This window comes from Anopheles arabiensis, chromosome X (genome assembly GCF_016920715.1).
Source record: "Anopheles arabiensis isolate DONGOLA chromosome X, AaraD3, whole genome shotgun sequence".
In the NCBI taxonomy this organism is placed as follows: Eukaryota; Metazoa; Arthropoda; class Insecta; order Diptera; family Culicidae; genus Anopheles; species Anopheles arabiensis.
The window spans coordinates 6,770,909-6,793,659 of record NC_053519.1 but is presented as its reverse complement, the minus strand read 5'-3'; the positions used below and the strand labels follow the sequence as shown (position 1 = coordinate 6,793,659).

The 22,751-nt window shown below is 47.8% G+C and overlaps 3 protein-coding genes across 5 annotated transcripts; 2 read left to right on the top strand and 1 right to left on the bottom strand.

Moving 5' to 3' along the window:
• Positions 1-1,847: 1,847 nt before the first annotated feature.
• On the bottom strand, positions 1,848-3,596 carry LOC120906650 (protein stunted-like). Of its 2 annotated transcripts, XM_040318484.1 has the most exons (5): positions 3,466-3,594; positions 3,318-3,393; positions 3,063-3,193; positions 2,294-2,345; positions 1,848-2,007 (listed from the first exon to the last, which is right to left on the bottom strand). In XM_040318484.1, exons 2-4 carry the CDS (start codon positions 3,344-3,346, stop codon positions 2,335-2,337), a joined length of 171 nt encoding a protein of 56 aa, XP_040174418.1. In that variant the 5' UTR covers positions 3,347-3,393; positions 3,466-3,594; the 3' UTR covers positions 1,848-2,007; positions 2,294-2,334. The 2 variants fall into 2 exon arrangements, with proteins under 2 accessions (XP_040174418.1, XP_040174417.1); XM_040318483.1 differs by lacking the exon at positions 2,294-2,345 and having other exon boundaries at positions 3,466-3,596.
• Positions 3,597-6,948: 3,352 nt separating this feature from the next.
• On the top strand, positions 6,949-14,900 carry LOC120906042 (beta-1,3-galactosyltransferase 5-like). 2 transcript variants are annotated; one of them, XM_040317443.1, is made up of 4 exons: positions 6,949-7,673; positions 7,895-8,124; positions 10,582-11,932; positions 12,004-14,900. In XM_040317443.1, the coding sequence occupies exons 3-4, from the start codon at positions 10,771-10,773 to the stop codon at positions 12,273-12,275; spliced, it is 1,434 nt and encodes a 477-aa protein (XP_040173377.1). In that variant the 5' UTR covers positions 6,949-7,673; positions 7,895-8,124; positions 10,582-10,770; the 3' UTR covers positions 12,276-14,900. The 2 variants fall into 2 exon arrangements, with proteins under 2 accessions (XP_040173377.1, XP_040173376.1); XM_040317442.1 differs by having other exon boundaries at positions 6,949-7,687.
• Positions 14,901-15,291: 391 nt separating this feature from the next.
• On the top strand, positions 15,292-21,535 carry LOC120905966 (ionotropic receptor 93a). Its single transcript, XM_040317329.1, has 17 exons — positions 15,292-15,439; positions 15,597-15,749; positions 17,187-17,323; positions 17,426-17,549; positions 17,633-17,791; positions 17,868-17,929; positions 17,995-18,318; positions 18,389-18,488; positions 18,557-18,705; positions 18,784-18,954; positions 19,045-19,116; positions 19,188-19,297; positions 19,386-19,431; positions 20,001-20,163; positions 20,233-20,292; positions 20,359-20,519; positions 20,597-21,535. Exons 1-17 carry the CDS (start codon positions 15,319-15,321, stop codon positions 21,113-21,115), a joined length of 2,631 nt encoding a protein of 876 aa, XP_040173263.1. The 5' UTR covers positions 15,292-15,318; the 3' UTR covers positions 21,116-21,535.
• Positions 21,536-22,751: the final 1,216 nt, after the last annotated feature.

Here is a 22,751-nt window from a genome sequence, read left to right as displayed (position 1 = left end):
TCGGGTAACAATGCGCTTTTTATAGCAAACTGTCAAACTGACAAGTACCAAAGGCAACTAGATTTCCATGTTTTCAATTGCTGTGGGAAGATTCTTTTATAAAAAGGGAAAAAAGGAATAACAGTGGAGCGCAGTTCATTCGGGTACCTTTTATCCGGCTGTCCGTTTATCCGTGCTGTTGAAAAATGAACGTTCAATACCATTGCGTTCTGAGGAGGATATTTGAAAAAAGCGGTTATCAGAGCACATTGTCATATTCTCATTGGTCATTCCAATATTCCCATTGGAAAAAAACATGAAGGTAATAGATACTGATTGGATTTTACCAAAACATAATTTGAATTAAAAAAAAGATGAATTTGTGAACATATTATTCGAGTAACCGGGTGAGGTCTCGATGAACCCGGATAAACGGCGCTCCACTGTATGGCTCAACAAATTACTACACAAATTCTACTAAATTTCGACAGGAACTGGAACTGTATCAGCTCCAACCCCGGACCAAGTATTCAAGTATCGTTCCAAATCCGAATCCGGAACAGTTCCAGGTACTGTTCTAGAAAATAAATAAAATCGCACATTATTCCTGGACCGATATGGGTGAATGATAGGTTTCAGGACCGGTATGGGTTCAGTATCAGTTCTAGGACCGGTATGGATTCATGATAGGTTCCAGGGCAGCTATGGGTTCATGATAGGCTCTAGGACCGGTATGGTTTCATGATCGGTTTTAGGGCCGGTATTAGTTCATGAGTAGTTCCAGGACCGGTATGGATTAATGAGCAGTTTCTGGACAGGTTTGGATTCAGTATCAATTCCAATAGCGTTACGGGTTCATGATAGCTTCTAGGACCGGTATAGGTTCAGTATCAGTTCCAGGGCAGGTATGGGCTATTGATAGGTTCTAGGACCGGTATGGTTTCGGTAGCAGTTCCAGAACCGGTATGGGTTCAGTATCAGTTCCAGTAGTGGTATGGATTCATGATAGGTTCCAAGGCAGCTATGGGTTCATGATAGGCTCTAGAACCGGTATGAGTTCATGATAGGTTCTAGGACCGGTATGAGTTCATGATAGGTTATAGGACCGGTATGAGTTCATGATAGGTTCTAGGACCGGTATGAGTTCATGATAGGTTCTAGGACCGGTACGAGTTCATGATAGGTTCTACGACCGTAATGGGTTCATGATAGGTTCCAGGACCGGTATGAGTTCAGTATCAGTTCCAGTATCGTTACGGGTTCATTATCGGTTCTAGGTTCTAGAGTATTTGTTCCAGGACCGGTATGGGTTTAGTATCGGTTCCTGGACCGATATTAGGTTATACCCAGTTCTTGAATCAGTAAAGGTGATGCATTGGTGTTAGGATCAGTACGGGTTTGGTTTTAGTGTGTTTTAAGAGGTCGTCATAAGCTCCTCATTTTAATTGGGTTTCAAGACCATCACTTTTGGCATACTCTGTACAGTAAAATGTAAATTTGAAAATTATAATCTCTGGCCGTTGGTGAATTTAACTCGATATTTGATCTAGTTTTTTTTAAATCGTATCTTCTTGATAAAATTAATCTAAAATAGTACAAATAATATTTGTTTATGAATTTAAACAGTAATCAACGCATCGTATGAAATACTGGTGTGCAATCAAGTGATCAAATTGATGAAAAATTTATCTACAAATCTCTATACAAACTACATTCTTCAATTAAATTAACCGAGCAAGATATCGCACTTAAACAGGAGAACTTAATTTAAAATTGATCGTGTTTCAATTCGCCTTTCGAATAAAAACCGCTGCGCACGGTGAACCAGCTTCATTTTCTTTCCACCGAAATCAACTCCACACGTGTGATGGGTTTTTTGAATCAGCGATCTGATGACTTCACATGATTTATTTCGTTCACTAGCAGCATTTTAAAAGATGTTCTCTCTCTCTCTCTCTCTCTTTATCTCTCCCTCTCCGCACCGAACATGCCGACCAAACGACTCTACACTTTACTCGGTGATAGCCTCTGTGAATTGTGGATGAAAGAAGTGAGAAAAAGGAAACCCAATCAGTAAATGTTTCGTAAGAATACTTTTGTAAATCATGCTTCACACAGCACACACACATTCGGCATTCAAAACTCTTAAACAACAAACAAACTTCGTCAAAAGAAAAGGAGTTAATAATTTTTAGTTCAGGGCGGAAGGTAAACACAATCGAACGGCGTTAGTTGTTTCATTTTGTTTAGCTTTTCACAAATCAAATTCAGAACGCAAACGCAATTCAAACCGAGACACTCCTAGCAAACTTACGACCGCGTTCATCGGGTAAACAAACGGAAGCAGAAAACTTATCATTTCTCATCTGCAAAACATAACGGAAGGGATTATTGAAGCGGGACACGAATGCGATTGCACTTATCGGTGTGAATGTGACAAGCGGAGCCGTTCCGTCTCAACCGGAAATCGGAGGGTTAAATTTTCAAAATTAAATATGTTGTCCAATAGGATTGAATCATTGCGGTACCACCAAGCAGATGGCGCTGCATTATAAATTAAAAATACGGACAAAAAGGCGGTCTTAAATACAAGCAGGAAGAGTACAAAAGGGAGAAGATTTCAAAGTTTAACTTAAAAAAGGAAAAATAAGCTTCCAACGCTTAAAGCTAATAAGAAAACTGAATCCTTCAACCATCGCATCGTTTCCTATTCGTTAATTGAAGACAATTGCCTCTCATAAAGAGCACAAATGATAGAGTAGAACGACTAACCGGAGATTTGTTAAACTAATAAAATACAATCTACAATCAAAGCATTTCGATCCAGCCCCAAATATGAGCCGTTGCACGGCTCCTGTGCGTGAACGAAAACGTTCAAATCTGTTGCTATTAATAGCCCAAAAAAGAGGCATCCAAAACCACCTTCAAATGATGCAACAGGAGACACCGGCCACCAAAGGACCAGAAACCCCCGAAACCCTCTGGAGCTGGTTGACGACTGCATCACCCGCGTTTGCTCGCGGGCCACCTTACGGGCACCGCGCCACACTCCCCTCGGCTGCCAAACACGCTCCTCTACTTACTTTCCGGCTTGCCGTTCTGCCACTTGGTGAACTTGATGTGCGAGTCATCGCGCCGGACGGCCTGAGCCCGCAGTTCCGGCTTCAGCGCCTTCCGGAGCAGCCGGGCGGCAATGTTGGAGTAGTTAATGTAGCTAAAAAGGCGAACAAAAAAAACGGCAAAACAATTAGCACAACTCGGTTACATAACAATGGTTGCCCGAGCACACACACTCGAGAGGGGCAGCCTCCGTCCCTCTGTCTGTGCCACAAACTCACTTCAATCCAGCAGCTCTCCATGCGGCCATTTTGGTGCTACGAAGGTGGCGGGGTGCGGGGGGTTTCAAAAAAACGTCTGCAATGAAAAGTGGACACTCAGCAAAGCGGCCGGAATAGTTGATGCAGATTTTGAGCCAAGGCTACCTACCGCTGTTATCGAAGTGGCGGAAAGTGACGGCCAGAAATGTCTTTGTGTGGATAGGTGTGTGTGTCTGTGTTTGCGCAATGTGCGCCTGGCAACGGTCGGGTACGGGGCCCCACTTCTGACAGCTGTCATGCGAATGACACAATCAGACAGATACGAATCACTTTTATTGTTATTTTTAACATAAAATTTCACACAAAATGCTTAATTAAGTAGTTTAAAACGAATCAGCCAGTTTGGTAGTGTTTGTTAATGAATAAATAATTATTTTTCCGTTGAAATTGCACGTCTAGGTAGCTCCAAGGTTGATGTAAGTACTCGAAGGTAGCACCTGTCAGCTAACAACCTTACCCTATATGTGCATTTGTTGTAGTGGTGGAAGCTCGGAATCGGACCTACCCGATTCCGTGTTCGGAATAGGAAAATTTCATTTTGGAATCGGAACATTTCGGAATTGTAAATGTCGGAATGTTTGGAGCATTGATGGAACCACTTATTATACTGGCAACAAAAGGCCTTTTATAATGCCCGGTTTACGGTGTTCAAGTGTTTCGAAGCGATCGTTAGGGAGGCAGTGAACTCCGATCATTCCATAAAAATTTTTGAAATGAAATTGGATAATTTTTACATGTATTTTTCCGTTGTTTTGTTGTTCTAAACATGCAAAAGAAAAAAAAACTCAGCCCTGTTTTAAAATTGCACGAGCTAAGGCGCCGTTCATCTTCTGATCGTTTAAGCTTCTTCATCATTGGCACAACAACCGTTGTCGGTCAAGGCCTGCCTGTACTTATCTAGTGAAGTGAGTTTGGCTTTCTTTGACTTATTGTTACCATAGCAGGATAGTCAGTCCTACGCATGGGGGCACGGTCTATTTGGGGATTGAACCCATGACGGGCATGTTGTTAAGTCGTACTAGTTGACGATTGTACCATCAGACCGGCGTACCATCAGTAGGTATGTGGGTTCGGTACTTTCAAAAATCAAGACTATAACTGTCATGTTAGTAAGGTCGTAGTCACATGAACTAGTATCGATCCACTACGATGCCGGACGATTCCGATGACTCCGAACGATTCCGATGACTCCAGACGGTTCCTAAGTTTTCGAATGTACCGACGATTCAGGACGATTTGGGGTGATTCTGGACGATTCCGAAACGGTTCTGGACGATTCCATCGATTCCGACGATTCCGACGATTCCGACGATTCCGGATGATTTCGAAGATTCCGGTGGAGCTAGTGATTGCCAAAACCGGAGTGAAACTGTGGGCACGATCCGAAAAACTAATCTCTAGTCTGAACTAGAGTTGGGCAAAACGCACAAAAAAGCGGAACTGGGTCCGGACGATTCCAACAAATTTCGGACCCAGTTCCGAAGGGTAGGTTCAATCCGACAAGCCGGAACCCCCCGGAATCGTCCGGAATCGTCTGGAATCATCGGAATCGTCGGAATCGTGCGGAGTCGTTGGAATCGTCCGGAATCGTCTGGAATCGACGGGAATCGCCCGGAATCGCTCGGAATCGCCCGGAATCGTCCAGAATCGTCCGGAATCACCCGGAATCGTCTGGAATCGTCGGAATTCCATTTAATTTCATGTCATTTATTCAGTGCATAACCTAATACAAATAGATACAAACAGTAACACAAGATGCTAGCGTCCATATCGAACTATATTGAGGAACTCAGTGCGCGACATTCCTGGCTTAAATGTACGACAGACAGCATTGACACATGCGCGGCGGCCGGAACGTGAACTTGAATCGTCTGGAATCGTCGGAACAGTCGGAATCGACCGGAATCGGCTCTACTGCTCACTACTATCGATTGACTACGATTCCGCACGATTCCGGACGATTCCGGTCGATTCCGGGCGATTTCAGCCAAATCCGGTCAATTCCGACTGTTCCGACGATTCCGGACGATTACGACGATTCCGCTCGATTTCAGACGATTCCGGACGATTCCGGACGATTCCGACGATTCCGACGATTCCGGACGATTCCGATGATTCCGGACGATTCCGACGATTCCGGACGATTCCGGTGGAACTAGCGATTCCTTCTCTCTGGAATCGGAATCGGAATCATACTTGCCGGAACCGGAGCGGAACCGTGGGTGCGATCCGCAGAACCCATCTCTAGTCTGAACGTGCCCGGTAGCGTCCCAGCGAGTAGTTTAGGTTGACGTTGCAATTCCTAAAATGACTGTCCAATACCATTCATACAATTTTTGATGAGGTTTTGCATTTTCAAGTTCATTTTCAAATATGAACTACACTGTATATTAGTATACCATTTTTTTTGTTAGGTTAAATTGAAATATCCTTAGGCAGGAAATAGACGAACCGAGATCATCGCGGTACCGCGAAAATCGCGTATGACTTGAGCTGTCAATTCTGTTATAACATCTGACAGATAGGCGAGATAATCGCGGTTCGTGTATGGAACCATCCGAGGTCTGGTGACGATTGAATGTACCAAGAAGAAATATTTTTCTATCAATTTGCGAATCAAATTATTTATTTCACATAGTGTATGCAAAATAAAATACAAAACTCATTTCTCGACACGAGTTTTCACACAAATCCGCCAGAAAAAGTAAAAATAATCGGTTCGCGCTACCGCGAAAATCTCAGCAATACCGAAGCTGGGTATCTCTGCGAAACAGCAGGCGCGATTGGAGGCGCGGAAGATTTGACAGCTCTACTGTTCTACAACTGTTATAAACAAGGCTCGAATTTTGCGGTGCCGCGACGATCTCGGTTCGTCTATTTCCAGCCTTACTGTTTTTGCACCGCCAACCATAACTATTTACCCGGAATCTACCAGACCCATCTGGACTTTTATGGACTGATCCGGACTGATCCGACCTGATTCGGATTTGAAGTCGATGAGTCCGATGTTTTTTTTTGTCGTGTCCCCTCCCTCTCTCGCTAACCTAGCCCGGTGTAACCTCGAGTCTGATTCCGAGTCGGATCGATACGAATCCGGAAAAATATTGTATTTACCCTTCACTAATCCTAGCGTCTATTCTTATGGAGATGCCGAAATCTAATCCGTTTCGAAGGCAATTCCGATTCCGGAACTGATTGCAATTCCTGAGCCGATTCCATGACCAATGCCGGAGCTAATTCCGATTTCGGACCTACGATCCGGAATCGATTCCGCCGAAAACTTCATTCGTCCCACCACTAGTTTGTTGTGACAAACTCATGCACAAGGTTGCTAGATAAGAGATGGGACAGACTAATTGTTTTGTAAAATTTATTTTTATTTTTGATTTTTAAAAGTTAAAAAACAGTGTTGTTGGAAGTTAAGATAATATTGACTTAAAATAGCTAATGTTTTTGTCAAACTTTTCCGATTGAGGTTAATAAATGAAAAAAAATACAGCTGTCAAAAACAGCGCCCGTGTTTACATGAGCAAAGATTCACTGCTTTCTTCGACAAACTTTTTCCCAAAAATCAACTAGAAAGCGTTCATTTTTCCTATTGGAAATTGGCCCAATCCTGCTGCTTGCTGGTCTCTCTGCCAGTGTGACCAGCGTATAATTCTCCTTTCCCCTTCTTTCCCTCCGCTTGCTGGAATCAAAACAAAAGCCGTGCTCAGCCTTTTTGACAGCTGGCAACCCGAAGGCAGCGCTTCCCGAAACGAAAGACAGGTTGTTTGTTGGCATATCTCCCCGCTCCGTTCCGATCCCTTTGGGTCCCAGACCACCACCAACAGTCGGAGTGCATTTTGACGTCTGCCTGCGAGGAAGACAGCAACCCGTGGACGTCGTCGTCGTCGTTGTCGCTGAGGGTCCACAGCAACCAATCCCCACCACCCGACCAGCGGGAGTTCCGTCGTCACATCATCATCGCCATCGTCCGTAATTTCGGGTGCTTGTGTTTCCGCGTACGTAAGGCTCCACTGGTCCAGCACGATACGGGCAGTGATCGAACAAAAAAAAAAAAAAAAACTCACCCACCCCGCGCTCCGCAACCAACCAAAACAAAACGTCCGCGGAATGAACCACACTGGGAGCCCGAATCGCAGCAACCATACGCGGGCACCATATTCGTACAGCCGCCAGGGCAGCCAGCAGCAGCCCACCGTTCGAGCCAGTGTTGACGCGGCGTGTTAGTTTTTCGGCTGGCCAGCAGCAGCAACAGGAGTGCGCGGAAGAGAGGAGACAGACACCCCCATCATCATTAGCAGCCAGACAACGGTGCGTGCGTTTGTGTAAGTAGTGAAGAGCGTGGAGCGAGTGGGGGAGGTTGGGAGGTTAGTGCAAACTAAAATCCACCACCCCTTTTTTTGTCGTGACATTGTCAGCTGAGCTGATGGCCACACACACACACACACGCGCGCACGATCGCCACCTCTTAGTGGTCAGTGGACAATTCAATGGTTTTAATCCCTTGCGTTGTTTCGTTTCCCTCTTTGCAGGCACGGAACGGTATCGCTTTATCCTATCCCCTGGCACAGGGAATTCCCCCGGAAACCGTAACAGTCCGCTGTAACGCACAACTTTTGGTATTGAGCCGTCTACGACGGCCGGGAAAACAAGTAGAGCCGGGAGAAAACACAGGCACCCAACAACGGTTGGCATGCAACGCGCGTGAACCAGGCGGAAGAAGCGGTAGCAGCACGGACGGACGGTTTTTCTTTTGCAAAAGGTGAGCTGGTTAACAAGGGGAATGATTTTGGATGAGTCCCGTGGTACGGTCGTCAACTCGTACGACTCAGTAACATACCCGTCATGGGTTCGGGCCTAGAATGGACCGTCCCCCCGTAGCAAGGAATGACTGGTATTGAATTAAGTCTCAAAAGCCCGCATAGGCCGGGGGCGCATGTCCGCGTAGGACGCTACGCCAAATAGAAGAAGAAGATGTGCGGCAGCATAACGCGAGAATTGTGCATAGAGAGAGAGAGCAATTTTAAAAATTGAACCCAACAAGCAGCTCTCGAAGCTTTGGTGGCGTGATGAATCATATATCGTTGCTTTTACAAAACGGCAGGAAGATGAGCAATCTATCACCTCCCCATCCCCCTCCTCTTTTGACCGCACTCAACATATCGGTGAACAATTGTCAAGGTCCTACTGCACGGTGTTACGATCTGGTGATGTGATGATGTGCAAAAGCTCCAAAGGAAGGGATCGAAAAACCGGTTCGCGCTCGGTGGTGGCACGACCAACTGCGAAACCGAAACCTCTCTCAAGAGCCCCGGGGTCAAGCATAAGTCGAGGGGGGTCTGGGGGGGGGGGGAAGTTCGAGAATGGTTGCATCAACAGTTTCAAGGGCCGTATGCTCGCGGTCAACGTCAATGACCTTCTGCGTGTGCTCGCATTCTCTCTTTCGGTGCGTTCTGCCTTTATGCTGGCGATTCGAAGGGCATGGCATGAGATTCCACCGCAAACGACCTTGCCGACGACTCGGAAGAATCCGTTCATTTTTTGTTGTTTTTTCTTCTTCTTCTTCTTCTTCTTCTTTGTCCCATCCCGTTCGCATGCCTGCGAAGTGGCACCGCGTGATAGGGTCACTATTTGTGTGTGTGAGCATGGCTTTTTTTGCTGTTGTTGTTTTGGGATGAGATCAGTTGCAATACTACTCAAACGATCGGCAGTGTTGTTCGAACGTGTAATAGGTAAAGCGTGTCATAGCTCTGCAATATTAGGAAGTTTCCATGTGATTGTATTTAAATTACGCTGCTTCACTGGCTGAGAGCAACGGTTGAAAATAGTGGTAAAATAATTTAAAGTACGGTACGCAGTGTACGCTTGTGTGCGATCGACGTACGCCAGTCGATTGTAGAGCAATTTCTGTGACTGCCAAGGCTGGTAACCCTCCACCCGTGCGGCAGATTCGGTTTAGTTTAGTTTTGGTAGCGTTTTTTTCTAAATCTAGAGCGCTGGTAATTATTAGTGAATTCTATTTTTAATTCAATAATTACACTCAGCTCAGAGGGAGAGCTATGCAGAAAACAGTGTTGAGAAAGTCGAGTATATTTAAGGCTAATATTCAAAAGCATAGAAGGCTACCAATCAGAGCTGCAAAATGTCATGAGCATCACGTGATGATCACCACCGAAAACAATTAACATATCCGTGGTAGCTTGATGCTCATTGCTGATACTCAATGAAAGTGTGTCATGACATGCCAAACACGATGTGTTGCCAAATGCCACTGGTTGAGTCATCAACACTCATGACTGTAACGAAGCTCCAATCAGCTCACGTACACACCTGAGATGATCAGGGGGTGAGACTCAAACAGTTGGTCGACCATTCACATTCTTGGTGATATTTTGTTTAGCACCCAACTCTTGATCACTCACTTGGTCATCACATTTTCTGTCGGTGGTAATCACGACATTCTTGGAATATACTTGGCTTGTGGTCCCGAGCTGCAAAATGAGCATTCTTTCTCGCTCTGTCTGCTTTGATTGTCTGTCGGGTCAAACAGAGCGAGAAACCATGTTCATTTTGGTTTTTGGAACCACTCGCATGCACCAAATATCTCCTATGACTATTGTGATGATCACCGACAGAAAATGTCGCGACCTACTAACTGACCAATAGTTGGGTTCACAAACTGTCGCCAAGCATGTGATGGTTGCAACATTTGTTTGAGTCTCACTTCTGATCTTCATAGTACAGCTCGTGACGTTGACATGATTTTGTTTCAGCCAGAATTTGTCATGACTATGTCAATGACATTTTGCAAAACTGATCATACTAAAAAAATGTCATGGCATAGTGACTGACCAAGCGTTGGTTACAAAAATGTTACGAACCATGCATTGGCCACACCAATCGTTTTGAGTATGATCTCTGATTATCACAATTGAGTACATCACGCTGATATGCATTTTTTTCAGTCAGATTTTTCCATGACATTTTGCAAAACTGATCATAGTAAAAAAATGTCATGACATGGTGACTGACCAAGCGTTGGTTGCAAAAATGACATAGTGACTGACTTAGCGTTGGACGTAAAAATGTCACGAATCGTTTTGAGTATCACCACTGCTTATCACAATGGAGTGCGTAACGCTGATATAGATTTTGTTTCAGTCAGATTTTTTCATGACATTAACAATGTTCCTTCTCTCTTTCCCTATTCCGTTTGCAGCCAACATACTTCCTTGATGTGTTTTGGAGCGCCCATCGTAACGTTCCTACCAGTGCCAAAGCAACAAGCAGCAGCAGTAGCAGCAGCAGCAGGAGCAGCAGCAGGAGCAGCGTACGCACGTGTACGCATCCGCCGACCCGCCGGGGTTGGCCCACCGGAAGCAGCAGCAGCCTCACCGACCAGCCGCGTATGATGCCCTGCCCGGGGTTGAAGGTGTCGCACGTGATATTTGTGATCGTCATCGTGATAACGATAGTGTTCTACTCGTCGCTCAATGGCCGCCAGTTCATACTCGAGCAGCGCCGGTACGCGAACCACCGGAAGAACGACCCGAGCGCGCTGGTCGCGTCCAACCGGACCGTACCGGGGGCGGCGGCGGCGGCGGCGGCAGCACCACCCGACAAGGCGCTGCTAGTGCCGGCGGGGCCACCGGTCGAGCCGGGCACGGTGCGCCAGAAGTGCAACGTGTTCCAGATGGTGGTGCAGCGGTGCGGGTTTGACGTGCTGCAGAAATCGGTCGAGCGGACGCAGCAGCAGGCGGTGGACCGGAACCAAACTCAGCTGCTTCTCGCACAGCAGCGGGAGAAGGAGCAGCAGGAGCAGGAAACCGGCCCGGAGCACGTGGACAACATCCAGCGAATACCGAACCCGTCCGCGGTGAAGAGCGCTGCCGCGGCCGGGTCTTCGTCCTCCTCTTCCTCCTCCTCCTCCTCCTCCTCCTCCTCCTCCTCCTCGTCATCCTCGTTGCCGCCGGCGCCCCAGCCGACAGCGCTGGAGGCGGAGGGCGAGCGGGTGATCAAAACGCGCGACCTGTACCACTCCGGCCACCTGCCGGATGCGGCCTGCGTCGCCAACCTGTGCCCGCGCAATGGCACGGACGTGACGCTGCTGATCGTCGTCACGTCCGCACCGACCCACCGGGAGCAGCGGCTCGCGATCCGGCAGGCCTGGGGCCACTACGGCAGCCGGCGCGACATCTCGATCGGGTTCATCGTGGGGCAGACGAACGATGCCCGGACCGAGGATCAGCTCGCGGCGGAAAGCTACATGTACAGCGATCTGATACGGGGGTACTTCATCGACAGCTACAGCAACCTGACGCTCAAGACGATCTCGATGCTGGAGTGGGCGAAGCTGCACTGCCCGAGCGCCTCCTTTCTGCTCAAGACGGACGACGACATGTTTATCAACGTGCCGAAGCTGCTGCAGTTCATGGAGGCGCACGGCAACCAGCGCCGGACGATCTTCGGCCGGCTGGCGAAGAAGTGGAAACCGATCCGGAACAAGAAGTCCAAGTACTACGTCAGCCCGGAACAGTACTATCCGCCCGTGTTTCCCTCGTTTACCACTGGTAATTAATTTTTATTGAATTTTTGTTTGTTTGTTTCTAATGCGCCTTTGTTTGCTGCCGCTTCTTTGCAGGGCCAGCCTACCTGCTGACGGCCGACATCGTCGGCGAGATGTTCGACAAGTCGCTCAGCCAAACGTACCTCAAGCTGGAGGACGTCTACATGACAGGGATAGTGGCGCAGCTGCTCAACATACACCGGATCAACGTGAAGGAGTTCCTCAACCGGCGGATAGCGTTCAACCAGTGCAACATCAAGAAGGCGATCAGCATCCACATGGTGAAGAACAACGAGCAGCTCGACCTGTGGAAGAAGCAGGTCGACACGAGCGTCGCCTGCACGTAGAAGACATGTTTTGCCTTTTTGTTGACCCCCCCCCCACCCCTCCCAACATCCTCCAGGTTTATCCGTTTTACAGGGTTTCGAATCATGTAAGCGAATAGTTCATTCACTCATGGGGAATGTTACATATCGGTAGGAGAATGTCACTAGCATGCTGTGGAAGTTTGCAATCATACAGGGGATGTTGATGTGGCATTCAGCTGTACACATGTTAAACTAACTAAATCCTGCTGCGGAGCCATACAGGGTTTCCCACGATTTGTTGGTTGGTTACCATCAATTTTTGGTGGGTTCCTATTTTTTTATGGTGCGTTTCCACAATTTTTTTGTCCATTCCCAGAATTTTGTGGTCCAATTGTTTTGATATCCAATTAGAAAATACCAATAAATTATGGGAATGAACCAAAACTCTATGGGATACGATCAAAAAATCGTGGGAACGTACCAACAAATCATGGGAACTGACCAATAAATCGTGGGAAACCCTGTAATTAAACATGATAAATTTGTAAAAAATTAACAAAAATATTTTGGGGTTTTTCAGCGGTACCTACAGTCCTATGCAAAATTGCAAAATTCCACTAATCGATTGCAACATTCCCCTGTATAGTTGCAAACTTCCACGGCTTGCATGCAACATTCCGCTACCGATTTGCAACATTCCCCATAAGTGATTGAAGTATTCCCTTACATGATTCGAAACCCTGTAAGCGAAAGTAACTGCTTCCGGTCTTTTGAGTTTGAGGCTACCCGCTTCACCATTAAAAAAAGCCCCTTCCCTTCCTTCCCATCCACCACCTATCCTTCCTTCCATTGGGACACAGAACAAAACCCCATATACATACATTAAAAAAAGACATCACACACTACTATCGTTCCATTAAAACAACTTAGAGAAAGAGAAAAAGAAGGAAAAGCGAGAAGGAGAGAGAAGAAGAGAGAGAGAGAGACCGAGAGACCGAGAGACCGAGAGATAGGGAGAAGAAGACGATGAGCCGAAGAGCAAAACCCGTTTAGGCAAGATAATAAATTCGAAATCTCTTGTAATGTTATTTCATAACGAACAAACGAAACAAGCAAAGAAAACTATCCATTTCTCGTTTTTAGCAATACTCATGTTTTTGTTATGTACTAAAAAATTACACATTTTTGCTTCACAAGCAATTAAAACAAAATGGACACAAGCGGAAAAAGGAAAACATAAAATCGAACCAGCAAAGCGTACGCGAGCATATATGCCTTTTAAAAGAAAAAAAAAACAAAACAAATTTGTGAATTTGTTACATTCCGTCGCTTTAAAGTGTGTGCGTGTGTGCGCTCGTGTGTGTGTGTGTGTGAGTGTGTCTTTAAAACCGTAATATACCACGTGCTAGAGACAAAATGTCCCCCTCCCCGCAATGAAAAGCTTGTGAAAATGTATAGCAAACTACCGTATGTGTGTGTGAGTGTGAGTGTGTGTGTGCGTATTTTTCCCTTTGAGCGCCAAAAAAACAGAGGAGTAGGTGTGTGAGTTTTCATTCTTTTTTTTTTTTTTAATTTTGGGTCGTTGTTGTTGGCGTGTGTGCGTGTGCATGACGCGTTTGCTCTATGTTTAAGTAAGGAAATTGGTGCTGCGCGTAACGGCGAGGGAACCGGGACGGTCGGGACGGGGATGGCAATTCGATAGAGGCTGGACGGGGGTAGATTTTAAGCTCCCTTTCGCGGTTCGTCTTTTTTTCCGTTTGCTTTAAATTTACAATTTAAAATCTTTTTCTCGCATGCCCCGCTCCCTCCAAACCCCACAAATGGGCAAGAGTTGGTGTAAGGGGAGGGAGCCTATATTTGAACAAAAAAAAAACGTTAAAAAAATCCATAATATATTTATATACATGTACATGTAAAAGCCCAATATTTCTAGCGATGTATCTCATGTATCACTCCACTACCGCATTCAATAGTTAGAGACAGAGAGAGAGAGAGTGAAAGAGAGAGAGAGAGAGAGGGAGAGAGAGAGAGAGAGAGAGAGAGAGAGAAGAGAGAAGAGAAGCGAAAGCGATGTAAGAGCAATAGCGAGGACGCCTGAATTGAGCGGAAATGCAGGCCGAATTGGAAGAATTGTATAGAGGACAACCCCCATTTTATAAACATAATATTACATAGCAATTCACGTAACGCTTTAAGCCTGTACATAGATAAGTTTCGCATTCGCAACGGGGTGGGAATTAAGAAAAAAAAACACGTGCCGCCGACGTTTTGGCGGGAAAACAGCCAACCACGTGCGCGACGACTAGCAAGTAACCAACGTGTTACATCGTACTGTGGCATTGGGTGGGTGTGTGTGTTTATCCTTTTTATACTTTTTTTTTAACAAATATTTTATTTTCTCTTTTTCGCTATCTCCCTCTCTCTCTATCTCGTTATTTATATTATGGCTGTACGGCAAATATGCTCCAATATTACCAGCACGTGCGCGTGTGTTTGAGGTTTGTTTAATATATTTTTTTAACCATTCTGTGCGTTAAATAAAAGTTAGTTTCCGCCGCCGGCCCACCACCTCCATCCTCCTTCCTCCTCTCCTTCTCCCATCGTCCCCTGCAAACCTCCCTTTCAAAACCTCAACCGGGTCCGGCGGCTAGGTCCTTGAACGTACACGTGGCGGGTTCATTGCTTGCCTGTTTTAACGTTCTACCGTTTCCGAAACAGGACAGGCGTTTTGATACGTTTCCGAAAACCTTCACACCTTGCCTGGTCGGTCGGATGCGTCTGCCGTCCGGCAGCAAGACAGCATTGCCTTGTTCAATATTGCAAAACCCCAAAAGGCTGTTGCGCGCTGGATAATACATGACTCGGGTTCTGATGGCCCGGTGCAAGCACGCAAACCGCAACCACGGATGAGAAAATTGATGCTCAATTATGAATGTGGCAGGTGGCGTGCCGTTGTGTGTGTGCGATGCATTTGCTGACCTTTAGACGACACCTCCCCGTTACAGACTGTGTTCCAGGGAAGGCTGAAAACCCGAACAAAAAGGGAACGGTTTGCGGCCCGGACACGCCAGTCTCCGGTAAGATGGTGCTGCGGTTAGTTGGTCTTTGGTCGATACTGCTACTGCTGCTGCTGCTAGTGCTACGGCCCGATCCGGCTGTCGGCGATGACTTCCCGTCGCTTCTGTCCACGAACGCCTCCATGGGCAAGTTGAACATTCCGCCACTTTTGTGTTTTTACTCTCAATCAAACTGTGCCGGTGCTGTCTTCACTCAACCACCTCCCCCCACGTCCCCGGGCGTCCGTTGTCAGTCGCTCGTTGGAAGGAACGCTGTGCAACTAAACTTTCCTTCCCGCTGCAGCGATCATCCTCGATCGTGAGTATCTCGGCGCCGACTACGAGAGGACGCTCGACGAGACGAAGAACGTCGTGGAGAAGCTGATCCGGGAGCATCTGAAGAATGGGGGCCTGATCGTAAAGTACTACTCCTGGACGAGCATCAATCTCAAGCGGGGTGAGTGTGTGAAACGCTGGTGTCGATTCCGATCCGACTCCGACCATTTCGGAACCTACTGCGCAAGGTAGGTTTGTCCAGCATTACCCGGAGTTGCCCGGAGTCGCCCCGAGTCGTCCGGAATCGCCTGGAGTCGTCGGGAATCACCCGGAGGCGTAGTCGTCTGGAGTTGTTCGGAGTCGGGCGGAGTAGTCCAGAATCGCCCGGAGTCACTCGGAGTTAGAGTCAATATCCTCAGGAGTCGGAGTTGGAGTTGGCCGTAATCGAGTTGGCCTCGAAACAAAGGCCTGTAAATGAAGTGCATGTGCAAAGTGAAAAACTTAAAAATTCAACGAAATGCAATACCTGATCACAGGTACATTGCACCGGCCAACTCCCATCAACTCTGGAAGACTCCGACTCCCATCGACTCCAACTTCCATCGACTCCGACTTCTGGCAACGACTTCCGGACGACTTCAGACGACTCCGGATGACTCTGGACGACTCCAGAAGATTCCGGACGACTCCAGAAGACTCCGGACGACTCCAGAAGACTCCGACTCACATTGACTCCGTCTCCCATCTACTCCTACTTCCATCGACACCGACTCCTGGCAACTCCGGACGACTTCAGGCGACTCCGAAAGACTCTGGACGTCTCGGAACGACTCCGGACGGCTCCAGAAGACTCCGACACGCATCAACTCCGACTCCCATCGACTCCGACTCACATCAACTCCGAATCCCATCTACTCCAACTTCCATCGACACCGACTCCTGGCAACTCCGGACGACTTCAGACGACTCCGGATGACTCTTGACGACTCGGAACGAATCCGGACGATTCCAAAAGACTCCCATCGACTTCGACTCCCATCGACTCCGACTTCCATCGACTCCGACTTCCATCGACTCCGAATCCCATCTACTTCGGACGACTTCAGACGACTCCGGATGACTCCAGAAGCCTCCGGACGGCTCCAGAAGACTCCGGACGACTCCAAAAGATTCCGGACGGCTCCAAAAGATTCCGGACGACTCCAAATGACTCCGAACAGCTCCGACTCCGGACGACTTCGGATGACTTCTGACGACTCCGAACGAATCCGTACGATTCCGGACGACTCCAGCCGACTCTGGACGACTACGTACGACTCTGGATGACTCTAAATGATTCCGGGACTTGCTGTACGACTCCGGACAACTCGGGACGACTCTGGACAACTTCGACTTCTGACTACTCCAGACGGCTTTGACTCCGGACGATTACGATTCCGGATAGTTCCGAAATAGTGGTTTCCATTTTGCCAGAGTCAGAATCAGACTAACAATAGTCGGAAATGGATCGGAGTCGTGGGTGCGCTCTAGAGAGCACATCACTAGTGTGGATGTTGTCTGTGTTTGTGTCTGTGTGTGTGTCAGTGCAAACAGTGTGCTCACTAAAACCCCCGTCAAGATTTCTCTGCCGTCCTGTCGGTTTCGAGCTGCAAAAACACGTGGGACATCTATCAGGAGGCCGTGCGGGAGCGGCTGGTAATGCTGAGCATCACCGATCCGGACTGTCCGCGGCTGCCCACCAGCAACGCAATCATGGTCGGTGAGACGCATTCGGCAACACTCCTCCAAACACCCAAAACACTCAATCAATCGGACTTCCTCGGACTCGTTTCTATCCCTCCCTTCCCACAATCACAGATCCCGCGCAGCGATGGGTCCGGCAGCAACGCGTTCGACGAGGTGTCGCAGATCATACTCGACATGAAGAGCTCGCGGGCGATCGATTGGCACACGGCCACCCTGCTGTACGATCAGGTTTACGGTAAGTGCACGGGCCCAGCCAGGTTCGTTTCATCGGCAAACTGGGGACATGAACGCTTTTCGCGCCTACTTTGTTTTCTCCAGACGCGGAAATTAGTCGCTGTATACTGTCCCTGCTGGAGGACCGGGAGGGCATCAAGCCGCTCACGCTGACCGAGTTCAAGATCAACGCGCCGACCCACAGCTGGGAAAAGCGGAAGGAGATCCGCCGGACGCTGCTCGGCATCCCGACAGCGTACACAGGTTAGTTTCTAGCGCAAACGCGCCCAATTTTTGCCTGTACTTTCTTAGGCAACTCTCATGCACCTTCGCATTGCAGGCAGAAACTTCATCGCCATCGTCAACATAGCGACGCTGACGCTGCTGATGGAGATATCGAAGGTTCGTCACCTATAGCTTCAAAGGTGGACACGCCGCTCTAATCTTCCTCCTCTGCCATTGATCAGGACCTGAAGCTGGTGAATCCGTTCGCCCAGTGGCTCTACCTCATACCGAACACCGAGAAGGCGAACAGCAACTTTACATCCCAGTCCACACTGATCAACGAGGGTGACAATGTCGCGTTCGTGTACAACAGTGGCAGCAAGGCGCAGAACTGCACGGTCAGCGTGCTGTGCTATATCGAGTCGTACCTGCTGCACTTCATCCGCAGCCTGTCGAAGCTGATCCGCGAGGAGCAGGTCGTGTTTGGGCAGATATCGGACGAGGAGTGGGAAATCATACGCCCGAGCAAGCAGGAGCGCAAAACGAAGTTCCTGCAAATGATAAAGGTATTGGATGTGTTCCGAGGGTGGTGGTCATCGTTAGTTGCCGGAGGGTTTCTACTCCATCCATTTGCAGGCTGCCATCACATCGAAGGATGAGTGCAACAAGTGCTCCCAGTGGAAGATCCAGTCGGCCGAAACGTGGGGTTACGTATATAGGACCGACTTTTTGACGGGTAAGAGTGGCCAGGAGCTCGGGAGGAACGGGGCGCAATGTACTTTGTGCTGTCATTAAATTTGACAGATGGGGCCGACCTGCAGGAGCGCAGAAAGTACACCATGCTGGACATTGGCTACTGGTCGCCGCAGGATGGTTTCATGCTAACCGACGCACTGTTTCCCCACTCGCAGTACGGCTTTCGTGGTGTGCAGCTCATCTTCTACAGCTACCATGTAGGTTTGGTTCCTGGGTTGCCTGCTGTAGTGTAGGTGCTTTGTATCTCCATTTTCTTCATTTTCCTGTTGCAACAGAACCCACCGTGGCAGTTCGTGTCGTACAACGATTCGGGCAGCCCTGTAATCTCCAGCGGTGTCGTCTACGACATCCTGAACGAGCTGTCGCGCAAGCTGAACTTCACCTACACGATGGTGATCTCACAGCCGGCGGAGATTAATGGATCGCTCATCGAAGGGAATACATCTGTAAGTGTGAGGCATAGCTTCACCCCCTTGTTGACCCTACCAGTCATTGAACTCCGCGTTCTTTTCCGACTTTCTTATCGCTGCCACTAGTCCGTGTACGATTTGAAAACCATCTCGTCCGATATTCCGCAAGAAATCTTCAGCACCCTCGTCAACAACAAGGTAAGTATGGCCGGTTTGGGTCAAATCTAGACGCACAGCCAAGGTTCAGGTTTGTGTCATTCCCCTTTCAGATCTTGCTAGCTGCCATCGGTGCGACCGTGAACGAAAAGCAGAAGAAGTTTGTAAGCTTCACCGACCCGATCAGCATCCAGACGTACAGCTTCGTCATATCCCGTCCACGGTAATGTTGTGTGCTGAGCTGGGTGGTGTGCCTCTTTTTCGCAGGCTTAACAAGGTTTATCTGCTTTTCTCTCAACGCTCTCACACAGCGAGCTGAGTCGAGTGCTCCTGTTTCTGTCACCCTTCGGTTCGGACGTACGTACCAAATAATAGCGTGAATTAATCTTTGGAATGTATTTATAAACCTAAATTTCGGACAAGGGAAGGTCTAGGGATCCTTGAAGATTCTCGATGTTTTGTAATTCATGAACCTTTGGAGCATCATTCTTCAAAGTTTGAACGATCAAACATTCGTAAATATTGCAGTATTGCTTCATGAAGAAATCCTCAAAATTCGTGAATATTAAGACATTAATGCGACTTCAAGAAATCTTCAAGATTCGTGAATCTTTGACTGTTTGTGGCACCTTTGACGCTACGAATGATAAATTAAGTCCTCCAACAGGTTATTTGATACACTCTGCATACTTGTTAGACTCTCTGTGACTTCAGGAAGTACATCTATAGTTTCTTTTTGGTGTGAAATAATTATCACATCACAAGGAGTTCAGAGAGTGTGTCTAGAGTATCAGAACCCCGTAGATATCGTTGTAAAAACTTGTAATTCATAATTGCACAGGATCATTAAGAGCTACAAATCTCAAGATATCACATTGAAGATACAGATATAATCAGAGTTGTTGCGTTTGTGGAATTGATTCTAGACATGGCTATGCTTAGCGGCAGCTGTCGCCCTCATGGGACCCATCCTATGTGCGATCAACAAGCTTAGCCCGTACTACGAGGTGCACAACAAACCGACCGACACCGGGCTGGGGAAGGTGAACAACTGCTTCTGGTACATCTACGGAGCGCTACTGCAGCAAGGTTTGTGTCAGAGCACGCCTTCTTGTGTTGATGTAGTCTAAACCTGTGTCAAATGTTGTCATCCAAAAGGAGGACTATACCTACCGTATGCGGACAGCGGACGAATAATTATCGGAACCTGGTGGTTGGGTACGTGATGCGAGCGTTTGAATGGGTTTGAGAGGTTGTAGTAACGAATGTTATCTTCCCCTATAGTCGTGCTAGTGATAGTCACCACCTACTGTGGCAACCTGGTCGCTTTTCTAACCTTTCCCAAGATTGATATCCCGGTCAATCGGGTGATGCAACTGCTGCGCAACGACCGCGGCATGACGTGGAGCATTCGGCGCGGTACTTTCCTGGAGGAGATGCTAATGGTACGGGTGGTACAGGTCATCTCCTCTCCCATCATCGATGTAATGAATTTTCTCATCTTGCATTCCCCGGTGACTAGGACTCGACCGAACCGAAGTACGTGCAGCTGTACAAGGGCAGCCAGATCATTGGCGAGCTGACGGACGAGCTGGTCGAGCGGATCGAGGCTGGCCAGCACGTGCACATCGACTGGCGGAACAACCTGCGCTACCTGATGAAGCGCCAGTTCCTGCGGACGGACCGGTGCGACTTTGCGCTCAGCACGGACGAGTTTCTGGACGAGCAGATTGCGCTGGTGATGCCGAAGGACAGCCCGTACCTGGAGCTGGTGAACGAGGAGATCAAGCGGATGCACCAGTTCGGGTTCATTCAGCGCTGGGTCGCCCAGTACCTGCCGGCGAAGGACAAGTGCAGCGGGACGGGCCGGGTCATGGACGTGCAGAACCACACGGTGAACAGTTCGGATATGGCCGGATCGTACTGGATCCTGCTGCTTGGCTTCGTGAGCGGGCTGTTCGTGTTTGTGTGCGAGTTTGCCGTCGCCTGGTACCGGAAGCATCGGGCAGCGCGGGCGGCTACGGTCGCGTACCGTGACTAAGATGCTGTGAAGATGCCTGGGTGTGTGGGAGTGTTGGGGCAGTCACGCTTACATCTGAATCTTGGTTGAATCAGTAGTACTATTATTTTATGTTATGTTAACTAATTACTGTACAAAATTCCCTTCCCTAGTCTGGATCTTTCGGGAGCGTACAAGCCTTTCGAGAACCTTGTGAATCGGCTGAACCATTGGAACCATTCATAGACTCGTTCTGTACGGTTGATCATCACACAATATCATCATACAATATGTCTAAATGATACAGTTTTGTTTCTACAAAAATACGCAAAGCGTACACACATGTTTGTTGCTGGAAGAAATCTTCTTTTTGAACTGTTTTGGAAGGACCCAAAGGCATCTTTAGAGATTTATAAGTCGTTTAGGATGCATGAGGATACACATTTTGAAATTCAGATTCATTGATTCATTTGGAAGATTGATTCCAAAACATGAATCTGTATCAGAAATAATCAGCTCTAGAGCACTCCGTTTCTCGAAAGCTTTGAAATTAGACATTTTAGTGGAGGTTCAAAAAACATTTGAACATAAAGTAAGTAATAATTTTTATATATTCGATCATTTGATGTATTCCCAAACGATACCAAGTGATTCCGAACCGTTCTGAATGCTCTCAACAGCTCCAGATTACTCCGACGAGTCAAACTCCAATAGTGGCGACGACTCCGAGCAACTCAAACAATTCCAAACAAAGTTCCGAGCAACTGCATATCACTTTGAATTGGCACTGAATCGCCAGAAAAGGTTACTCGAGACTCTGAGCGTCAGCTCGGGATGACTTCTGAATAGTGATGGGAAAAATGACGATTTCGTCGGAATCGATTCCGGCTAGCACCGAAATTTTCTGGAATCAATTCCGGATAGTAGGTCCGGAATCAGTTTCCGGAATCGGCTCTGGAATTGGTTCCGGAATCGGCTCCAGAATTGGTTCCGGAATCGGAATTGGCTCTGGAATTGGTTCCGGAATTGGCTCCGGAATTGGTTCCGGAATTGGGTCCGGAAAGTGAATTAGCTCCGGAATCGGAATCGGCTCCGGAATCAGAATTAGCTCCGGAATCAGAATCTGGTTCCAGAATCAAAATTAGCTCCGGAATCAGAATCAGTTCGGGAACTGGCACCAGAATCAAAACCGGCTCCGACATCGGAATTGACTCCGGAATCGGAATTGGCTTCGAAACGGAGTCGGTTTCGGCATGTTCTTAGGAATAGGCGCTTGGGTCCAATGATGCTACGTGTTGATAGCGGCAAAGAATCAAAATTTGTTTGTAAATGATCTATTCACATGGAGATTTGCCGGACTTATTTCGCTTCCCACACTTCTTATTTCAATTCAAACCATTCCATTTCTGGAGTCAAGCCTGAATCCGTTACCGGAGCAAATTGCGATTCCCAGGTCGATTCCGATTCCGGAGATGATTTTGATTCCGGAGCCGAATCCGATCCTGGAATCGATTCCGGAGTCGACTCCGGAATCAGCTCCAGATTCAACTCCGGAATCGGCTCCGGAACCAACTCCGGAATCGGCTCCAGATTCAACTCCAGAATCGGCTCCGGAACCAACTCCAGAATCGGCTCCGGAACCAACTCCAGAATCGGCTCCGGAATCGACTCCGGAATT